The sequence below is a fragment of the Anguilla rostrata genome, chromosome 13 (assembly GCF_018555375.3).
Source record: "Anguilla rostrata isolate EN2019 chromosome 13, ASM1855537v3, whole genome shotgun sequence".
NCBI classification, from domain to species: Eukaryota; Metazoa; Chordata; class Actinopteri; order Anguilliformes; family Anguillidae; genus Anguilla; species Anguilla rostrata.
In genome coordinates, this window is record NC_057945.1 from 32,829,300 (window position 1) to 32,851,242 (window position 21,943).

Sequence of the window (21,943 nt, forward strand, 5' to 3'; positions counted from 1 at the left end):
AGAGCAAGAGGAGGGCTGGGTAGAAAAGAGAGCAAGGGGTGGGGGGGGGGGATTTTATAATCTGCATTTGAGTTTGAGAAAGTGCAGGCCGGGGACTGTGGGATGGATGCTGAAAAGAGAGGGAATTGTCTGTAGCAGAGAGAGGGAGAGAGAGAGAGAGAGCAAGAGAGAGAGAGAACTGTCTGTAGCAGAGAGAGAGAAACAGGGAGAGAAAGAGATAGAGAGTGAGGAAGTTCTCTGTAGCAGTGGGAGAGAGGGAGAGAGAGAGAAAGGGGGAGAGAGGGAATTGTCTGTAGCAGAGAAAGAGGGAGAGAGAGAAAGAGAGGGAATTGTCTAGCAGAGAGAGAGGGAGAGAATGAGAGAGAGAGGGAATTGTCTATAGCAGGGAGAGGGACAGCCAGAGCCAGAGAGAGAGAGAATAGTCTGTAGTAGAGAGAGAGAGAGGGAGAGCAAGAGAGAGTGAGAGAGAGGGAATTGTCTGTAGCAGAGAGAGAGACAGAGAGAGAGAGAGAGAGGGAGAGCCACAGCCAGAGCCAGAGAGAGAGAGAGGGAGAGCGAGAGCCAGAGGGAGAGAGAGGGGAGCCTGCCAGCTGTGAGGTGTGTATCTGCCCCTGTGTTTATGTCTGGTCTGCGCGCGGCGGCTGTGTTTGTGGAGCGTCTGAGCGCGCCCAGCCGAGTCTCGACGCGGGAACATATGGAAGAGCCGTTCAGCTACCGCGCGCTCGGGTCCTTAACAAAATGTTTAGTCATGCCTAGCGTGTTATTCCACTGCTCCCATTATTTCCGTTTCATTTCAGTCTTCAAATAATGTGATAAATTACACTGCTCCCAATGAGTTACACTGCTCCCAGTCTTACGCACACATCATTTTCCATGATTTGTTTTAACGTTAAGACCATATTAAAATGTGAAGAGGTGGAATATTTTTTATATAGAGTTCTGCAATTTATAAAAACTATATTTTCATGAATATTTTGACATAATTATATATATATTGACAGTGCTTTCCAATAATGCTGTTTAAAGTATAATGTCTGTCTCGGATAAACAATGGCTGGCATAAATATTCCCCTAGAAGCGGTCCTTACAGAGTTAACAGGCTCCCCTGTGGGTCATTAGACAGTGGGCTTCAATGGGAGCAGCTGAGGTAACCACTTTCTGAACAAACTTCAGACAGACCTTCAGCTTCTGAGTCCAGCTCTCTGACCTCTTCTGCTCTAATCATCAGCATGAATGAAATGTGTCACTGTTCTGGCTTTGGGAATAAGTAATACCGATATAAATGGTGCTGATATCTTTGGCTCCCAAGCTTTCTCATTGTGATGGTCTTGTTACGTTTTGGTCAAAGTTGAGTTTTCTTGCCTTGCGATTGCCTCTGTATCTGCTGAACCTCTTGCCAGGTGATTGCTGTAAAAGAGAATATTTACTCAGGCAACTTTCCTGCTACAATAAAGGGGGGAATGCTTAGTGGAAGACAGTGGGAAGTGTCCTTCAAGGCCAGCCGGATTACAGAGTGAAGAAGAAATGGTGGCTGGCTGTCCCAAATAGATGGAGGACATTGCAGAGATTGGAAGGGGAAGTTTCCAACACTTTTGGGCTTTCATGTCTGGGAGACATGAAAGAGTTGTAATAAAACACTGTTGTTGGAATAAAGCATTGTTATAACCCAGACACAGACATACACACACACACACACACACACACCCTCCCATTGCTCTTTGTCTAGTCATGTGACCAGTCATGTGACCCTCCGCGCCCTGCAGGAGCAGCTGAGTAAGATGAGGGCCGGGGAGGCGCGGCTGGAGGCGGAGCGGAAGAAGCTTCGGGAGGCCCTGGAGGCGGCGGAGGCCCGGGGCACCCGGCTTGAGCTGGCGCGGCGCAGCCAGGAGGGGGAGCTCCAGAGGCTGAAGCTGAGCCTCGGGGACCGGGAGTCCGAGAGCCAGGTGTCTCAGGAGCGTGCGGACGGCCTCCTCAAACAGGTACGCGAGCGGCGGCCATTGGCCTATCATTACAGCGCTGACGCCTGGACGCCTTCGTCGCGTGACCGTTTTGTGTTCCCCCCCTCCCCGCGTGAAGGTGTCCGAGGGGGAGAGGAGAGTGGCCTCCCTGCAGAGGGAGGTGGACAGGCTGACCCAGGCGCTCGCCAAGGCCCAGGAAACCGAAGCGGCCCTGAAGGAGAAGGCTCAGGGCCTGGCGCAAAGCCTGCAAGAGACCACCGCTGCTCACAGCGCCACCCAGGGGCGCCTCGCGGCACTGCAGAAGACACTGGGCGCGGCGGAACAGGACCGCAGGCTGCTGCAGGTTTGAGGAGGGGGTCTGGGGGTTGGGGGGGGGTCGCGGGTTACCATGTATGTCTGGTATACCATTTTAAGACCATGTATCCATAATCATGGTACGGATCTGTATTATGTGGCATCAAAATGAAACTGCATGTCTAATATTGTGGAGGTGTACATGTTCTATCAGTGTGTATTTTATGACATCACACTGCTCCGTGTAACTGTGCTCCGTGTAGCTGCATCACTGTGTGTAAACTGTAGCTGCTATCACCAGATGGCTGAGACCGCTGTGTGTGCCGTTGCCTTAGGAGCGCGTGGATGGGACGAAGGCGTCCCTCTCGGACGGGAAGCGCAGCATAGCCGCCCTCACCGAGCGCGTGCAGACGCTGCAGGCAGAGCTGGTCCAGAGCGAGCTCCGTAAAGGGGAACTGGAGACGGAGCTGGCCCACACCCAGGAGGTGAGAGAGAGCGATCCCTGTCCTACTCCTGGAATTTCCTAACACAAACATAACAAGAAAGATAAGAACTGTTTTAACAAAGTAACTACTGTGTTTGTATTAGTAGTAGCCGTAAGTCTCAGCCATAATTGAGCTTGTGCTTTACGAAGAATCTGCTAAATACTGTAGAGAGTATTTTCATTTGAGCAAATTGATTGTAATATTAAATTGAATTTCCTTGTATTCAAGGAATTGAAAACAGATCAGATTAAGCATGTTTGGTTATTGAAAAAGATTGAGCAGTAAATTAAATGTATGGGCATGAACAGGATTTAAAGGAAAATGTTCTCATACCATCAAAAACGAAATCAAAGGAGTCCGAGACACAAAATACTGATACAAAGTGTAAAAAAAAAAACCGAGATAATCTCGAGTCATAAAATGAGGCGTAAAGTGAAGAAGAGGAGAGTGTGGTGGAAATGCAGATGACCCTCACACGGCCCCCTCACCCCAGGCCCTGCGGCAGCGCACGGCCAGCCTGGCCGACACCCAGCGCAACGCGCAGGCTGCGCAGGCGGAGCGCGCAGCCAGTGAGGAGCGTCTGCGCGCTCTGCAGAGGGCGGTGGCCCAGCTGGAGGGGGAGAAGAGGGACGCGGAGAGGCAGGCCGTCCGGCTGGAGAAGGACAAGAACGCCCTGAGGAGCACGCTGGACAAGGTGGGCTGCACGGCGTGTGGGCCGGTGTCTTTCTTCAGGTGTGTGCGTGTGTGTGTGTCCGTGCGTGTGTGTGTGTGTGTGTGTGTGTGTGTGTGTGTGTGTGTCCGATGTTGGCCTGTATCGATGGCCAAGCTGTGCTCACTGAGTCTGTGCGTCATCATTGTAGTTCTTCATTTTTTGTCAGCCATGATGTACTTTTTTTAGTTCCAAAAGGCAATGTATTTTACTTTGTGCTTGTGTTTGTATGTCCCAATAGGTGATGTAGTTTTGTTTGTGCTGTGCTATAATTTGGTTGACTATAATTGAATTTATGGTAATGTTGCCCTGACTATTTTATAGTTTGTTCTCTCTCCCTCTCCCCTCCCCCTCTCTCTTCGTCCCCCCCCCATCGACCCCCTCCCTCCCTCTCTCTCTCTCTCTCCCTCCCTCACTCCCCCTGCTCCATGGCACTGTGCCCAGGTGGAGCGTCAGAAGCTGAAGATGGAGGAGGGCAGCATGCGCCTCTCTGCGGAGAAGGGTCGTCTGGACCGCTCACTCAACACAGCAGAGCAGGAGCTGCAGGACGCTCAGCGGCAGATCTCCCTGCTGCAGGTGCGCACACGCGCCCCAGGGGGCGGAGCTACCCGGGGGCGAAGCCATCGTGGGTGGAGTCACCGAGGGGCGGGGCCACCGAGGGGAAGTTTGGGGGTGTGGGGACGTTGCATAAAATGACACACGTGGCCAAGTCACAATGTCACAATGGGCGTGTCACAAGTGGGGCCAGGCAGCCCCTTGGAGTAATGATGATGGTGGTGTCGCTAGGCAACAAGCTGAAGGGCGGCTACACAACCTATATTACCCGCCCGCCTGGGTTCACATGGAATTCAGCCATAACAGGAAAAGGTCTGAGCCGGCCTGAGCCAGAGGAGGGATGGAAACACTGACAGTGGGTGTTCATTTACCGCGGTCTGCAACAAGTAACCACCACAGCCTACATTATTGCATTACATTCCATTAATTAAGCAGACGAGCTTGTCCAGAGCGATTTACATTGCGAGGGAACATAAGTGCATTCTGATTTATGTGAGCAGCACTGACTAAAAAATTTTTCCCAGACCAGTCGCTGTATGTGCGGTTTCAGTAAATCACTAATGCGAATGAACTGTACTTAACAGAGGAAACTTTATGACGAATGGCTTGTTTAGGATTCTGGAAAGCTTGCCGTACTGTACATATGTCAGATGGATTCCCTCAAACCAAACATAAATTTGGTTCCTGGTAAATGGATAAATCTACTGAGCAATACCGAAGAGCAGAAACCGTCTTTGTGAACTAAATACAAGTATATGGTTACATCGCTATATACAGTAGATGATAATATTTTACAGTTGGGCTACAATTACTCGCATATACACAAATAACTTTCTGTAAGTTTATGTAATTCAGCAAAAGGTCTATAAGCCCGAGTTCTCCTTTCGGGTTCTGATTGGCTGTACTCGTGGAAAGGGGACACTTGTGTGGCTGCCAGTGGCAGTCAGGCTAGCCAAACGGGGTTTTAATGGCTTGATATCCTCCTTTCCCTAGCTTTGTTTTCTCAGCTGTCGTCGCCTGTGCGTTTCCCAGGCATAGATGAAAGACGGAGGAGTCGAGGATCACACCGTGAAGAATTTACTCTCGCCCTCACGCAAACGCTCTGCGTAAACGCACGTTAGCTCCTGACGCCGGCTTTCAAAGGGACGGGGTGTGAAAACCCATCGGGTGTAATACCATCCCTGTTCACACAGCTGTGCCACATTGCCACAGAATCCAGGCTTGACTTCCTGCTTCGTGTCTCTACAAACATTTTGGATTTACGGTGTTAGCTCGGGAGAGAGAGGTGTACTAAGTTTGGTGAATGATGGTGCGCATTTTTAGGTTTTTTTTTAAATATGTGTTTTTGAGGAAGATTTTGAGGAATATTTTACCATTATTGATACTTATTTGCAGATAAAGTACAGGAAGTTATCTGAAGTTCTTAAGAGATTGGCTGATGGTTAAGGTTTCTGTGTTTCTATTGGTTGCTTGTGCAAAAGGAGGAGATGGTGAGCATAAGGAAGAAGATAGCTTTGTGTCTGGTGAGTGGGATGGACTGATTTTTGAAAGGGGGAGGGTAGTGATGGAGTATTGACCACCATGTCCAAGACCAAGTCCACATCTTAGTCTTGGACCACATTTGTGACCAAATGCATGCAATTTTGTCCATGTTTTTGAGCTTTTTGACTGGATCTCTGTCCTCTTGTGCGCAATACAGAATTACATCCCAAAGCCATTACTATACATTATCACTCCTCTTTATGTGTAATCTGTGCATATATAGTTAACAGAATCTGAGTCAAACTAATACCAAGTTCAATGCAAAAAAATTCAACAAAATGTGTTTTTCTTCAGCGATGCTGACCAAGACCACACACATATTTTGAGACATAAAATGGTGCCCGTGACCAAGACCTGGTCTTGAGACTCCATCACTGACAGAGGGGGTTGTGTCAATTAGGGTAATTAGACTTAGTAGTCTGTGCTTGCTTAGCAGTAGCTGTAATTTGAGGTTAGGGTAGTATATGCTTCGTAGGATGAGGAGCAGGTTGGATTGTAGTTTGTAGGAAGCTTAATGCTTATGTAGCAGATGTCTGTAGGATTCAGTCATGTTGACCCTGGAGAGAATCCGATAAATCACTGCAGTACACGTGGAATGCTTGTTCTCTCAGGGGTTGAGCAAATGAAATATCCTCAAAGTCGCCTGTGGAATTTTGGAAAAAAAAATGTATTACATTGCAAGACATGCTCACGTAAAATATGTTCAGCTTGTACAGACGGGAGTATCTCTTCTTTTTCAGCCGTTTTCTTGCGTTCAGCATTTTCCTCCGTTTGAAGAAGTGCCAGCTTTGTTTCTGAGGTTCCCAGTGTGTCACTGTGTTTCAGGATACCAAGAGCACTACAGCTGAGATGCATGCATTTCTGCGTGCATGATTTACTCATCTGGGACTATTTTACTGCTTATTGCCTGCATAGAACTACAGGAGAGAACTTGCACCTTTCAGAGAAAAGGCTTGTCACTGCCTGATAACGACCATGTAAACAAAGTTCATTATGATAATGGAAAAATATGAAAATGATCTCTCTTATTATGTATGATGCCAAAGCATCATTCAGGACTGGAGGGTTTTGAACAAAGGATGTTCTTACTTTGTCACTCAATAACAAAGTAAGAACCTTTAGTTGATATGGTGCAGTGTGCTCACATTGTGGATTACTCCGTGCTGTTGCTGGGGTGTAAGTGACCACGGGCTGTATTCGTGCTGTGCTGAGTGACCGTGACCGTGACCGTGCGCTGTATTAGCACTGTGCTGAGTGACCATTACCGCAGGCTGTATTAGCACTGTGCTGAGTGACCGTGACCGCAGGCTGTATTAGCACTGTGCTGAGTGACCGTGACCGTGCGCTGTATTAGCACTGTGCTGAGTGACCGTGACCGTGCGCTGTATTAGCACTGTGCTGAGTGACCGTGACCGTGCGCTGTATTAGCACTGTGCTGAGTGACCATGACCGCAGGCTGCATTAGCGCTGTGCTGAGTGACCGTGACCGTGCGCTGTATTAGCACTGTGCTGAGTGACCGTGACCGTGCGCTGTATTAGCGCTGTGCTGTAGTGACCATGACCGCAGGCTGTATTAGCACTGTGCTGAGTGACCGTGACCGTGCGCTGTATTAGCACTGTGCTGAGTGACCGTGCGCTGTATTAGCACTGTGCTGAGTGACCGTGACCGCAGGCTGTATTAGCACTGTGCTGAGTGACCGTGACCGCAGGCTGTATTAGCGCAGTGCCGGGGTGACCCGTGACCGCGGTCTCTGTCCGTCTCCAGGCCCAGCTGGCGGAGATGGAGCAGCTGCACAGCGCCAGCGAGGGCTCGGCCCGGCAGCGGGACGAGGCGCAGCGGGAGGCGGACCGGCTGAGGGCCGCGCAGAGGGACGCCGAGCGCACGCTGGCGGCCAGGGAGAGGGCGCACCGGCACCGCGTCAAAGGCCTGGAGGAGCAGGTAGGGCTGGGGGGGGACCCGCGTCAAAGGCCTGGAGGAGCAGGTAGAGCTGGGGGGGGGGACCCGCGTCACAGGCCTGGAAGAGCAGGTAGGGCTGGGGCAGGGGGGTCGCTGCGGGGCGGGGCTGGTGGGTGTGCAGCAGGAGGCCCAGTGCGCTGAACCACCACGCTCACTGGAGGGGTCACTGAGAGACCGCGCTGTGCTGATCGCTGACCTCTCCTCCGCCAGGTGTCCACGCTGAAAGAGCAGCTCCAACAGGAAATGAAGCGTCGGCAGCCCCCGCTGCCCCCCTCCCTGCTGTCCAGCGGGAACTGAACAGCGCTCCCCGGTGGTCAGGTGGGGGAAGAGAAGTCAAGAACACTGGAGGGAGCCATGCCACCCACAGTCCGTCCGTCCTCCTCCCCCAGTGGGGGTTAACAAACTGGCCCACGTCCAATCAGAGCGTAGTATGAGCTGAAGAGTAATCAGGTGACTTGGCTACTGATCCAAACGAGGAAGTTGCCTGTACTGCACAATAACCGACCTGTTCAGCCATATTTTGCTCTGCAATAAAACATTTGCATATTTTAGTGTGGAATACTGAAGTAGTCTGCGGATAAGTTAGCACCTTGCATGTAGAGTTTCATTCTTTTTTTATTTGTTGTCGCAGGATTAATATTTTATCTTGAACACTATGGAATGAAGCACATAGTGAGGGACCACCAGCAACGTGCCACCATATTTAAATGTGTGTGTGTATATGTGCTGATTTTAATTAGGTTTGTGCTTACACACTAACACTTGATAATCACTGAAAAAGAGTTAACGGATGATGTTTTTGTAAATCATAGTCTGGTTTGAAAGTAGAAAGATTATTTTTGTACGTGTCTTTGTATGGGAGTGGACATTGGAGGTCAGGGCTGATGGGGTGGGGTAACTTTGGACCAGCATTTGTATAAGTAGGTGGTTAACCGGTTTCTTCATGGCACACTGGGCACGCTCACCATTAAATGGTGTGATTGAGCCAACTGCCCCTCTTTTCAAACGCTGGATCTAGGCTGGTTCACAGACTTCAAGGGTCCAGGTCGTTTGCTGTGTTTCTTAACCCTGTCAGCTCAGCTCACTAGAGTTACTAACGTTGCTCTACATACAGGGGAACAGCACGCTGTATCGTTTCCATTGGCAACTGAGCTATAAGCCGGGGGTTAGAAAGCAATGCGAAAAAGAGACCGTGAATGAAATAAACTTGTGGATGGGGAGTTGTTTACAGTCGTTGTTTAGGGGGCCGTTTCTCCTGGCTCCGCTGTCGAGGGGCCCTGGCAGAGCGAGTGCTCACCGTCGCCGATCGCAGGAAACAATCAGGGCTGGCGAGAAGCAGTGCGGATTCTAGTTATTTCCTTCCAGGAAAACTTCAGTCTCCCGACTGCAGATGAAGTGCAGGCAGTCGTCTGGGGCCTGGACGAACGCCAGCGCTGAGTACGCTAACGTACTGTTAGCTCTGGTTGCGGGTAACATGGCGGGAAAGCAGCGGGTCTCTCCAGCGGTTCCGTCATCTTTTTGGCGGCCTGGTTCCAGCTGTGTAGCCGGCCTGGTTCCAGCTGTGCCGCAGGGAAAGGGGTATGTGGGCCGGCTGTGCCCAGTGTCGGAGCGGGAACCAGAAGACCTTCTGCACCAGAAGGGTCTTGCTGGCTGGGTTGTGGTAGAACCCACACTGGGCAGTTTTAACATTCCAGTCTTCTACACTCATTTTCTTTCTCATTTCATCCCCCCACCACGACCTCTAATTTTTAATAAAGATATTTACAGTCTATAAAGTTCACTGTGTCAGTTATCTGGACTCCAGCTAGACCACGGATATTCAAGTCCAGGCCTCGAGGCCTGTACTGCTGCTGGTTTTCATTCCCTCCCCTGCTCTAATCCATTGTTATGATCTGCATTTAAACCCTGGGGCCACAATGACTCTAGTATAAAATTATGGGCAATAGTGGCTTTTTACAGTTGATCAAAGTTAACCGTGATCAGTTACGTGAAAAGACTCCAGTAACCACGTAGCTAATCTGGGCCCTCAGAGGCAGTAGTCTGAGCATCGGTCTTTCATTCCTCGCACTAGCACTAGAATACACGGACTGCATTTATATCACTGGCAGCTAGATCAAATTTAATGGAAAAGTCAACTTACGCACTACACAAGTTACACACAGAAAACATCTTAGCTATGGTAAGGCGGTCTGTATACTCTGCTTCTGGACCATAAAAATAGAAAATACAAGACATTTAAAGTACTAGTGACAGTAACCAGTTTTAATAACCAGCACACACAAGTTACCACAGAAAACATTTATTTTTTTTACTTGTTTGGCCATAAAAATAAAAAAAAGAATTTAAAGTACTAGTACAGTAACCGTTTGTGAGCAGCCTTCACTAGGCACCTTTTGCCACTGATGCTGATGAGTACTGTATGAATACAACCATTCACTGCATCTCACCGAATTACAAAAGCAAAGGTCAAAGAGCACCACATTCATTATTTTGGTCTGCAGTTCACTTGATCTGGTCTGACGGACGCCTGCTTGTCTGAGCTTGCTGCACTATAACCGGTTGATTATTGATTATTGCTTATTGATTATTGCTTTTTGCTCAAGTGCAGAGGCTCCCTCTTCGTGCTGTTTACTCAGTTATATTATATAAGAGAGTTATATTAATTATGGTTGGGTTTGACTAAAGTTATGGGGATTTGAGTTGCATATTGCAGGGGTTCATTCAGACTCATTCCAGAAACCAGACCTGACAAATGCATTACTTAAAAATCACATGTAGTTGCACAGTAATTGCAGTTCAGTTGCAATACAATTACATTAGTTAAGATGGCAGGTAATACAAAATGTCACCTGCTTTTGTCATCATTTTTAACACTGCCTGAACACACATAGTAACAAAGAAAGAACAAAACATTTAAAACAAATACACAAAAAGCTACAAAAAATAAATGATACAGTAAAAAAAGAAATCACACAGTATATTGAGTGACAACTTCATAGCTGTTTATGTGCATCTGAGCAACGTACCGCTGTTTTATAGCACCAGTGTACAGTTCTTTTAATAGCACCAGTGACATCATACAGTCAAAAATATATATTTGGGTACAAAAGTATATGTATTTATACACATATATAAGAAATAATGTGGATGGGGGAGGGGGGGTGGAGGAACAGTTCTTAAAAAAAAAAAAAGATATAAAAGAATGGAAGAACAAAGGTGCAGACAATAGGGTCTTTGGTCCCAGGAAAGGGGGAGGGGGAGGAGGAGGGAAAGCTGGGGGTTTTGGAGGTGGGGATTTGGGCAGTATGTGAGCACACCCCTCCCTGTCTCCCCTGCCTCAGCATCCACCGCAGCTCTTCCCACAGCTGCTCCCTAGAGCCCCACACTGGCCACTCAGCGCCGCCACGCCACACCGCGAGAACTGGTCACGGCACATGTCCGCTATGGGACGGAGAGAAAAAGGCGGAGATTAGGGGAGGGAAGGTGGGGTGCGTGTGGAGGAGATGTGGTGAGAGGGAGATGTAGAAACAGGTGAGGAGGAGAGAAAAAGATGGGAGGGGATGTGGAGACAGAAAGGGAAGAGTAACAATCTCCTACCAAACCCCTGAATTATCTGTCCTGTAAGAGCAAAAGTCCCCTACCAACCCCTGAACTATCCTGTAAGAGCAACAGTCCCCTACCAACTCCTGAATTATCCTGTAGGTGCAACAGTCCCCTGCCAACCCCTGAATTATCTTGTAAGAGCAACTGCGCAGTACCGTTCCCTAAATTGCCTGTTCTGTAATAGCCCTGTATCATTCAGGGGTCAGGTGAAGCATTGTTTACACAGCGATATTAATTATAAGTCCTCACCTCTCAGCAGCTCCTCGTGGGCACACACTGTCCTCACACACACCTCCTTGTTCACCACGTACACCCTGCGCAAACTGCAGAGATGTAGAGAGAGGAGAGGTCAGGTGGCTGTGTGCAATAATGCACTGAAAGCAAGCCATCCGCACCACAGTTATTATTCTCCACCTGGGAATAATAAGGTTACTGAAATGGCGTCCGAGCAGCCAGTCATACCTGTAGAAGCAGAGGCTGTTCAGACACTGCCTGCAGGGCTTGTGTACAGAGTAGAGCCGCGTACAGGGGTACTGCTCCTCACGGCAATCTGTGTGACACAGGAATACACATTAACCTGAAGCCTGAATTAACAACACAATGACACGCCTGAGCTCAATGATGCAGAACATCAAAGACATGTACATATGTATTGTATGTATACGTATTCTGGCGTGAAGGCCTGCATACACACACACGCACACGCACCCGCACCCAGACACATCCCCGCTCCAGTCGCTTACCGAGAGGTCCTGGCTCTGTGGGTTCAGTCTGAAACTCCGCTTCTGAAACACAAAACATAAAAAAAACATAAAACAAACTGCAGTCTCCATCACACATACTGTACATGTATGCAGGCAAGGCTACAGTAGCTCATATACTAACACTGAAACAAACATGCATACAGACATTATGGCACTGACTACTGCATACATACACACCAACACACTAAACCTCACACGTGTATGTGTACTGTATGTTACAACAACTGACATATTCGCAAACACTTATGCAGAAATTCTCTCACAAATACAAAGAAGTGCAGACACTGCAGCGGTGATTCTCAGACATTTGCACACATTATAGCTCTAATTCTCCTGCAGCGAGCTGCTGCTCATGGCCATTCTGGTTTGCATAAACACTAAGACTGCCATACTCAAATATTGTCCCAAAATCCACATTTGGTATACAGAGATTCGAGTGCCTTCATGTTGGAATGATCCAGACGGTATTCATGCAGGTATGATAGCAAAATTCACTGTCACAGAGGCCACATAAACGCATAACTAAAGGAATGTCCGGAACTCAGAAAGGCATTTCCAGTAGGCCTGACTCCAAAACACACAAAGGAAGATGCTTTCATGCACACAAATTGGTTCAATATTACACCATTCTTTTTTATTCACATTTATTTTATTCACATTTTTTTCATATTTTACAAACTATCAAAGATGAAAATCCTGTTTTATGTCCTTGACGTATGTATTGCGCAAAGTGACAGTTATAAAAACGAGACTGGAATGACAGCAGATTATATCCAAAGTGGAATCGGCCCTACCGGATTGGCCAGGGCCAAAGGGACGTTCCAAAAGCACCTGCCGTCGTGGAGAGGAGACTGTATTATCCAGACCTGCGCAGAGAGCAAAGAAGGACAGTGAAAATATCAAACAATTCTTAATGGCACTTATTTTATTAACAAATGCTCTGAGCTGAATCAATGCACCCGACCCCAAATTTTACCATTATCCTCAACAGTGTTTTTGCAGTGATGAGAGTGAGGCTGTTTGGTAAATTGTAACCACTTGATTTATTTTAGGATCTAACACAACACAAATCAATTTGGAGAATACAAACACTCACACAAACAGGCACACACGCACACGCACACACAAACACAAACACAGTCTTACCAGGAATCCCGTAATCATAATCATCTGTGAATCAAAGAGAAAATGAGAAAATGTGTTTAAACACTCAATTTTAGGAGATAAACCTGCAAGTATGTAAAAAAGATCAGACTATCCCTCAAAACCAAGCAGCCAGACAAGGAGGAACCTGGCTATGGAATCCAGTATGAGGCCAGCAGACGCTATAAAAGAGGCGACAATATCCACACCGCTCCACAAAACTGCCCTTTTTTTACGAGAGCAGCAAGAAGGAAGCCATTACTAAAAAAATAATAATAAAAGCCCATCTCAAATCCCTTATTGAGTGCACAACAAAGCATCCGACTGAGCCACAATCCATGAACCACGGTGGCGGCAGACTAATGCTACGGAAACACTTCCCAGCAGCAGAGACTGGGAATCTTGCCAGGAGTGAGGAGGAAATGGGTTGAGAAATGCACAGGTTTTCCAATCTTTGTGGAAAACCTGCTTCAGTCTACAGGAGAACTGGGACAAAGAGAACCCTTCAGCAAGACGTGGACCCTAAGCTACACTAGACTGACTTCATATGAAGAAAATGAATGGTCTTGAGTAGTCGGTCCAACTGAAAATGTGTGGCAAGACTTGCAAACTGCTGTCCATCAATGGTCTCCAACAAACTTGAGAGAACTTCTGCAATTTTGCCAAAGATGGGTCAGAATTGCGAGTTGTATAAATATATTCAAATATAAATTATATAGAAATATGTATATTTACTTAAACTGCATTGAAGTATATATCCAGCTGTATAAATGAAAGTGGTAGAAATAAATTTGTTCTGGATAAGAGCGTCTGCTAAATGCCTGTAATGTAATGTACAGAAGCTGTACAAGTTTGACCAAATGCCTCCAAACTCATTGGATGGTGCTTCATCCTACAGCAAGTCAATTATTCCAAACATACCGCGAAACCAACAGTCAAAAACGGGAAAATTCTTGACTGGCCCAGTTATTTACCTGATCTGAATCTTTTGCACACTTAAATATATGAAGAGACATGCCAGTAGTTAGTAACTCACCTGAGGGAATATACTTGTCATATTCTTCATCTGTCGCACCAAAGTGCTGGGCAACTAAAAGGACTGTTGGGACAGAATTCAGGAAGACAAGCTGACACAAAGACCAGAGACAGCCCACTGAGCGACTGACAATGAAACAGTGTGAAAGACTTTCATCCTAGAGAGTGAGAAACCAACCCAGACTCCTTTAGTGCTTTATAATGGTACTAGTGTAAAACATTGCACTTTCCATCTTACACTTGAATTCATATCCCTATTAAGTTTGGATGGGTATGTCTGTAAATATATATTTATTTAATGAATAAAATGATCATAGAACAAAATGGAAATACATGATCATATTTTCATATCATTTTTGAGTTATAGTATCATACAATTTGAATTATATGAACAGTATATCAGTATAATCATGTGTATGCAAAGGAGAACTGTTATATGTGCCCATGTAGCGTGCCCCTCTGTGGGATTTTGTACTGACCAGGCATGGACAACAGTAGCAGACAACTGGCCCTCATGGTCACTCAATCTGGGGAGGTAGACAGGCGCTTATACTGAGAGAGAGAGAGAGAAAGAGAGAGAAAGAGAGAGAGGGGGGGGAGAACAAATTTAATATAAATACAGTATTACATAATATTGCAGTCATAGCAGTGTATTGATTTTATTTTTTAGGTTACCCAACATGACCCTTGTTTCCTGTGTATAGCTTCTCTCTCTGTACTGTATCTCTACTTCTCTCTCTCTCTCCCTAAGTTTCGCTTTAATTCTCTGTATTCTTCCCTCCTCCTGTCTGAACCCCTTCTCCTTCCCATGGTGCCCTGCAGTCACAGATGAGAAAAGGGGGGAATTCCGGCAGCAGAAATGCCGCATGTCTGTCTTCATTAACAATCCCTGTTTCACTGTTCTTCTTCCCCTCCACTGCTAAATGCACAAAAACAGACGGACCACGGGCAACATTCCAGGAGAGGAACCACCAAGCTCCTCCCCCTTCCCCTCTCCCTCGCTCCTTCTCTCTCAGAACGGGCCATGCCTCTCTCTCTCTCCCTCTCTCTCTCTCTCTACCACAGGGGGCTGGTCAGGGTGAGCCGGTCCACACAGCAGTGGCACCGGTATACCACAGCCAAGCAACTCTGGCCAGTGTCAAAGAGACACACACAGACCGATGCATACATGCAGCCTCATTAAGCAAACAGCCACCAAATCTAACACACAAAAGAATTCTCATTTCTAAATTTGTGGGGAAATTACAGTTTCGCTTTCATAAGTGTCTAACGGTGTAGTGTGTGGGCTATCGCATTTGCGGCTGTGTTTTCTGCAGGTTGAGGAAAGGATGAAAAGTTTGGTGATGACTGCTGTGGCCCGTGATGTAAAAACGAGGGTCACTGAGTTTTTGCCGTTATGTCTTATGCACTTTGATTCCTGCACACAGGGGCGTATGCGCTCGTGAGACACACGCCTCTGTCGGGAAGCAGTAAATGAGGAAAAACCCTGTAAAGAATTTTAACACATTTACTGTGTCCAAGCCAACATGATTCTCTAAATGGTAAATGGACTGCATTTATATAGCGTTTTTATCCAAAGCGCTTTACAATTGATGCCTCTCATTCACCCGAGCAGTTAGGGGTTAGGTGTCTTGCTCAGGGACACTTCAAAATGCCCAGGCGGGGATCGAACCAGCAACCCTCCGACTGCCAGACAACCACTCTTACCTCCTGAGCTATGTCACCCCATATTCTCTACTTTCTCTCTCTCTCAGGCTCTCTGCTTTGACATACGATGAAATTCACCACACAAGTGAAATTAATTACCAGTACGTAATTTTCTCTGTGATCGTAAATGAAGTTTATATAAAGTGAAAAAAATTTACTAGATAATTGTACCTATCTCAGTATGGACGTTTAAAAGAAATTGATATAGCCACCACTGACTTGCTTCGAAAAGACACCTGACAAATGTGATACGTTTAACTGCCACAATTTGGTGATAATACTTTTTATTGATTGCCGGTAAAATCACACTTTACATCACATTTCAGTAGTCTATTTAGCAGGCACTCAGCTAGTGCAGGTTAAGTGTCTTGCTTAAAAAGTACAGCCACCAGCTGGGAATCTAACCTACACAACCTTGGAGTTACAAGCCCAGTTCCCTAAGCGTTGCCACACAGCTGTGAATTGCTCTCTATGAAATGGCAGTGCTGCCTCCTAATACATTGTGTCTGTCTGCATGGGCCTCCCACCCATCTCTTGCCAGCCTGTCAGTGTGTGAGCTGCTTTATGCGAGTCTGTATGTGCGCTGTGATGTCATTGAGAGTGTGTGTTCGCACACATTCCTCGTGTGCATCCTAGTGGCTCTCAGAAACCATATGCTTTCTCAGCTCACATCTGGGAAGTATTAAAACCTCTGACCACCCCCCACCCTCCTCCCCTTCCCTCACTCTAATCCTCAATGACCCCCCTCCCCCACTGCCTTTAAAACAAAGGAACCATGAAAAGGCCCCCCCCCCCCCCCCGAATAGTTTTTTTCTCTTCATCTCACAAGCAATTGGTTTGTTTGTACTATGAAGTTCAACCAAATGTAGAATTTATTTCCTCCCGCCCAACCCAATCCCACCACTACAGTACCCCCCGCCCCCCTCTGTTTATTTATGTTGGCTACATCCACTCCATTGTATTGCCATTGCCCTAAGCAATAACCCCACCCCCTAGCGCGCAACGCAATCTCCGCCTTGCACTTCATTACACTCTAAAAGACACTTGAAAACTTTTCATCTAGCTACTTCAAACTGGTTTCCCGTGGGAAATAAAGAAAATTTTAATTAATTAATCGGAACAACAAATCATCTCGTTTAAAACAATGCAGTCGAATAATGGTCTGAAACGACGGATACAGTTATACGTGAGTTGCATATTGTCGAGCAATAATTGTAGGCTATATAGGATAACGAGCAATTCATTTTTAAAATAGATGCACACACATCCCTAAAAAAACTTTGCAAGACAGCTGAAAGCTAATTTATTCATCAACCTCCAAGTAGCGCACACAAGCTATAATACAGCTGACCACCAACTGTAGTAATATTCAAAAGCGTTTAACTCTCCAAATTCCGGGTTAATAATAAATCAGCCGGCAATGGCCATATAACTCTAATTACAACTCATGGTCGGTTGTGCAAAACTGGTTTGCTATTTTTAAGACCAACGTACAGCTCCACTATCTTTATAGTATCGCCGGTATCCATCTCCATTTCTTACCTCTAGTTCCCTTTCGTTCGTCCCGCCGATCCTCGAGGCTCTGTCAAGTCTGAAGCTCGGATTGATCGAGCGCCACACTGTATTGCCCCGCCTCCTCTGCCCCCATATCCCCTCTCCAGTCGTATTCCAGCGGGTCCCAGCGCCGACAAACTGCAACCCGACACTTGTGTGGGTATTGGTGGGGGGGAAATTGCGTTAGCACTAACTCTTTCAGGTCAGTCAAATAACCAATATCAAGGCTCAGATCTTTTTCAGACAACAGGGACAACAGAACACAAGTAAACATCCAGAATTTTGTACAGATTTTTAATTCACTTTTTAGGAGCATGGCTCTGTCAATTAGTATTTGATGAGGACAGAAGACATGCACCCGCTCATGCACATGACCACACAGACACAGAGGAATGTGCCTCATATATATTTTGAACAGACTACTGACATTCAATGTATAATATCCCTACGAACATCACAGTCACTCTCTCTATCTGGTCTGACTGAACAAGATTCACTTAGGAGATGAACCTTACCACCCCAGTAGAATGAATTATAAAATGTAACAGGAAACGTAAGAATTCTGCTGACATCTACTGTTCATTCTGCAACACTACACTATACTGTAGCACCGAAATGTAGTACCACAGGGGAGACAGAGATGAGAAAAATTATGAGCATGGAGCAGGAGTAGCGATCAAGGGAGAGGTGCACAAAGATAAGGTGCTGTCATGTTGAAGGAAGATAATAAAAAAGAGATTTATACACATTTTATTTTGTTTCTTAAATCATATATAACTTATTTCAGAGTTCTTATTTTGTGTTTCATCACTGAAAACACAGCATACATACTATTGCATCACCTACCCCCTCCTAGCAAGGCTTTTGCTCACTGGGCTGTATGTATTGTATGTGGCTTCATCCCTGCTGTGTGTAAAATAAATCGTACTGCAAAATGCTTTACTGCCAAAGTGTGTTGGAGATTAACATCATTTTCATGGCAACTGGCTATTACATCCTCATAACATCTCTCTTTTCTTGATGCAAGGTCAGAGGGCAAGCAGGCAGGCAAAATAACCAACATTCTAAAAGTGTCGGTTGGTGACGCTGTCAATTTCGATTCAGCTGCAACGTTCTGAAGGTGTCCGTTGGTGAATTTAAACCGTAACTCTACACGAGTGGACATGTTTGAGTGAGTGAGATTATAAAACGGGACATAAAATTGTTTGTGTTCATTATTTTCAAACGAGGCTGAATTGCGTCAAACTCTGGTCTTAAAATTTTAAGACATTTGAAAGTAGGATGTCTTAATGATAAACGGAAAGTTATCTATCGTTAACCTGTTAGCCACCAACAAGAGCAGATCACCGCTGCCTTTCCAATGCAATTTGGACTAATTCACATTAGTTAGCTAGCATGTAGTTTAGACCAAGGAAAAACAAGGTGATTCCGTGGAAGATAAAGACACTGGGTATACATTACTAGAGGCAAGAGCTGCGTCGCAAGTATTTCCTAACGGTTTGGTCAATTTAGCAGTTAATGTTAGCAAGCGATCTTAAATCGACTGATTATCTACCTAACGTCCGCTATCTTGCTAGGTCATTGTCTATCAAGAACACTTCTTACAATATGTTCAGCGAACGGGTCAACAGATGGCGCTTCTTTGGCCGTCCATACTGAATAAAAAGAACCGTTGCTAGCTAACTGGATAGCATAAGATAACTACTTGTGATCTAACCTTATAGTTGGAAAGATGTGTACAAACGTTATATTAGCTAGCTAAGTTTACTTAGGGTGTTAACTTTAACACATTATTTATTTTTACTTAGTTAATGTATTTTATTCAAAATACCCTAACAATTTTCATTTTTATTCATGCTGAAATATCATCAGTTTTTACTGTTATGAAATTTTGAAGATGTTAGCAGTAAAATTCAAGATTTATTATGTAAACTAGTGAATATCAAATTGGATTTATTTTAAACTCCTGTAGCTATGAACCGTATCCTGGTTGTTCCCCTAGAAACTTGTGTACTGCCATCTACTGTATGTGAATGAATGAGTACGTGTTGAGCTGTGATGAACTTCATAAGGTCACAATTAACCAAAATCCATTCTTATTGTCAGGGGTTGCCTGTCATTGTGTGACCAAAACTCAAGAATGATTGCATTCAGGAAATTCCTCAACAAGAAATCCCTGAGGGCTGTCACTGGGGAGTTCCTGGCAACCCTAATCTTTGTCCTGTTCAGCGTGGGCTCAACAGTAAATTGGGAAGAGGTGGACGATCAGCCGCTGCCTGCTTCCCGGCTCCTGATCTCCATCTCCTTCGGGCTAAGTTATGCAGTTATGGTGAAGTGCTTCAGTGACATCAGCGGTGCTCACATTAACCCTGCTGTGACCTTGGCCATGGTGTTCACTCGGAGGCTCAACATCGTCAAGGCCTTCATCTACCTGGTTGCCCAGTGTCTGGGAGCCACCGCAGGCAGTGCCATCCTGTTCGTGGTGACGCCGGAAAGTGTGAGAGGACACCTTGGAGTGACCTGGGTAAGACATGTTGGAATGAATTAAGGATCGCAGTCTCAGTGTATTTGATTAACAGTGCATATCCGATGTAGCCGAACAATGGGTTTTTTTCTAATAAGAATGATTTAATAGTTTTATTTTAATTTTTTACATTATGTGAGTGGGTAACTCAATCTTAAACCATTGGCATTTCTATGGGCATTACATTTGCCTGTATCCAATATATAAATTCAGCTGAAGATAAAATGAAGTGAATTGTTGAGTGCCACTAGTGTATTTTTCAACAGGTGAGCTCCAGTCTGACAGTGTTCCAGGCATTCATGGTGGAGCTGCTGATCACATTCCAGATGATCTTTGTGGTGTATGCCACCTCTGACCCCAAAAGCACTCACCTCAAGGGCTCAGCTGCAGTAGACATCGGCCTGTCCATCTCAATCGGGCACCTGTTTGCGGTGAGTTCAGGGGTCATTACCGTCAGTCCGGTCTTGCAGTTTGCCAAAAACAGCACATGGATTTAAGCCCTGGCCATTGCATCCTGTTGCAACCATGTGCTACCCTGCCTCTTGTGTACTCTGTGCTGCATCAGGTACCTTACACTGGAGCGAGTATGAATCCAGCTCGCTCTCTTGGACCTGCGATTGTCACCGGATTCTGGGAAGACCATTGGGTAAGATGGAAACGCAGATGGACCATTGCCAACACTGGCTGGAGGAGAAGTGTGTGTGTGTGTGTGTGTGTGTGTATAATTGCATGTACATTTATACTACATATACTACACACTACAGTCTGTGGTACTATTGCAGTTTTTTTATGTCATTTTAATGTGCATTTGCACATCATTTTGGAAGTCGCTGGTTAAGTGCATTTAAATACATTTGATGGTAATTTAATGTAGTGGGAGTAAATTAGGTAGAACGTATAGCTTGAGAAAAATGAGATATTACTGTAGTGCACGGCTTCTTCAGCTACCAGCAGGAAACCCACTGACAGTCCATTGGCTAGCTCATTTTGGTGGGCAATGCATATTTTAAGGTTATAGGTTATTATCAGACAAATTTGGCCTTCTATCTGACTTGGTTTTAATCACAATGTGGTTGAGCCAAAATTGGCATTATTTCAACTGTAATTGTATTTTTTAAGCAGGTCTATGAACACAATAGAAAATAAAACATGAAACTAGTAGGATATTATTAGGAAGAATAATATAACGTATGAATTGCAGGTGTACTGGGTGGGCCCTATCCTAGGAGCAATCATCGCCGCTGCTCTGCACAAGTATTTCCTCCACCCGAGCCTGAAGAAGCCCCTGCTGGATGGTGTTTCTGAGAAGGAGGAGGGAGCGGACATGCTCCAGGCCACAAACATGGACGAAAGCAACCAACCAGAGTCTTTCGGCGGCATCGCTGACCTGGAGGTGGACGAGAGCAACAGGCTGGAGTCTTTAAATGACATCAACATTGAGAACCCCGCAGACAATGAGTCTGACCTTTTCAGCACGGGAAAGAAGAACGAAGCGCTTTCTCCAGTATGATTTAAAGAATGGACACCGGCGATTCTGACACACATTTAACATTGGTTTTAGTTAGGAAAGTGAATTGTTACAGTTCCTTGTGTCCCATGGTCTTTGACTTAAGTATGGAGGTTATGCTGTGGAAATCAGATGATGATCTATGATAGCATGTGCTCTCATTTGTAATCTTTTTCAAAACACAATTCTCTACATCTTGCATATCTATTAAAACTTAAAGTGTTGATAATAGCACCACTTAAATCAATACTAAAATTCACAATTAAAAATAGTTAAGATATTGTTGCTTAGTTATAAAAAATACAATTTGTATTTAAATGTTTACTATTGCTTTTAGGTTATATTTTTTGCTGTAAATGTTCATGTACTTTGTCATTGTTTTTTGACGTGTTGTGATATTACCTGGTTTCGTGAAGCAACAAATAAATCCAAGTTCCAAGTTATTAGGGTCAGTGGCCTCTCTCTGTACAGACAAACATGCCCCAACTGGCTCATACATATCCATACCAACAATTAGAAACCCTAAATACTGCAAACAGGAAAAAGTGGATAAAATGAAGATTTCACACCTTAAAAAACTGTACTTGCACAGAAGCCTGGGTAAGA

General features: G+C 45.6%; 3 protein-coding genes across 3 annotated transcripts in view; 2 read left to right on the forward strand and 1 right to left on the reverse strand.

The window, feature by feature from the left end:
- The window catches only part of LOC135237923 (rootletin-like), a 29,166-nt gene extending 19,891 nt beyond the window's left edge, over positions 1 to 9,275 (forward strand). The window contains 8 exon segments of the mRNA XM_064305482.1: positions 1,764 to 1,979; positions 2,077 to 2,301; positions 2,588 to 2,737; positions 3,231 to 3,431; positions 3,891 to 4,022; positions 5,483 to 5,524; positions 7,309 to 7,482; positions 7,711 to 9,275. Coding sequence (XP_064161552.1) covers positions 1,764 to 1,979; positions 2,077 to 2,301; positions 2,588 to 2,737; positions 3,231 to 3,431; positions 3,891 to 4,022; positions 5,483 to 5,524; positions 7,309 to 7,482; positions 7,711 to 7,797 — 1,227 coding nt within the window. The 3' untranslated portion in view covers positions 7,798 to 9,275.
- Positions 9,276 to 9,783: 508 nt separating this feature from the next.
- Positions 9,784 to 17,444, reverse strand: mfap2 (microfibril associated protein 2). The gene is made up of 9 exons (XM_064304640.1): positions 17,295 to 17,444; positions 14,525 to 14,597; positions 14,047 to 14,109; positions 13,014 to 13,037; positions 12,662 to 12,733; positions 11,847 to 11,888; positions 11,566 to 11,653; positions 11,353 to 11,426; positions 9,784 to 10,941 (listed from the first exon to the last, which is right to left on the reverse strand). The coding sequence occupies exons 2-9, from the start codon at positions 14,559 to 14,561 to the stop codon at positions 10,838 to 10,840; spliced, it is 504 nt and encodes a 167-aa protein (XP_064160710.1). The 5' UTR covers positions 14,562 to 14,597; positions 17,295 to 17,444; the 3' UTR covers positions 9,784 to 10,837.
- Positions 17,445 to 18,251: 807 nt separating this feature from the next.
- LOC135237482 (aquaporin-4-like) lies at positions 18,252 to 21,780 on the forward strand. Its single transcript, XM_064304638.1, has 5 exons — positions 18,252 to 18,477; positions 19,413 to 19,830; positions 20,097 to 20,261; positions 20,396 to 20,476; positions 21,032 to 21,780. The coding sequence occupies exons 1-5, from the start codon at positions 18,470 to 18,472 to the stop codon at positions 21,338 to 21,340; spliced, it is 981 nt and encodes a 326-aa protein (XP_064160708.1). The 5' UTR covers positions 18,252 to 18,469; the 3' UTR covers positions 21,341 to 21,780.
- The last annotated feature ends 163 nt before the right edge of the window (positions 21,781 to 21,943 follow it).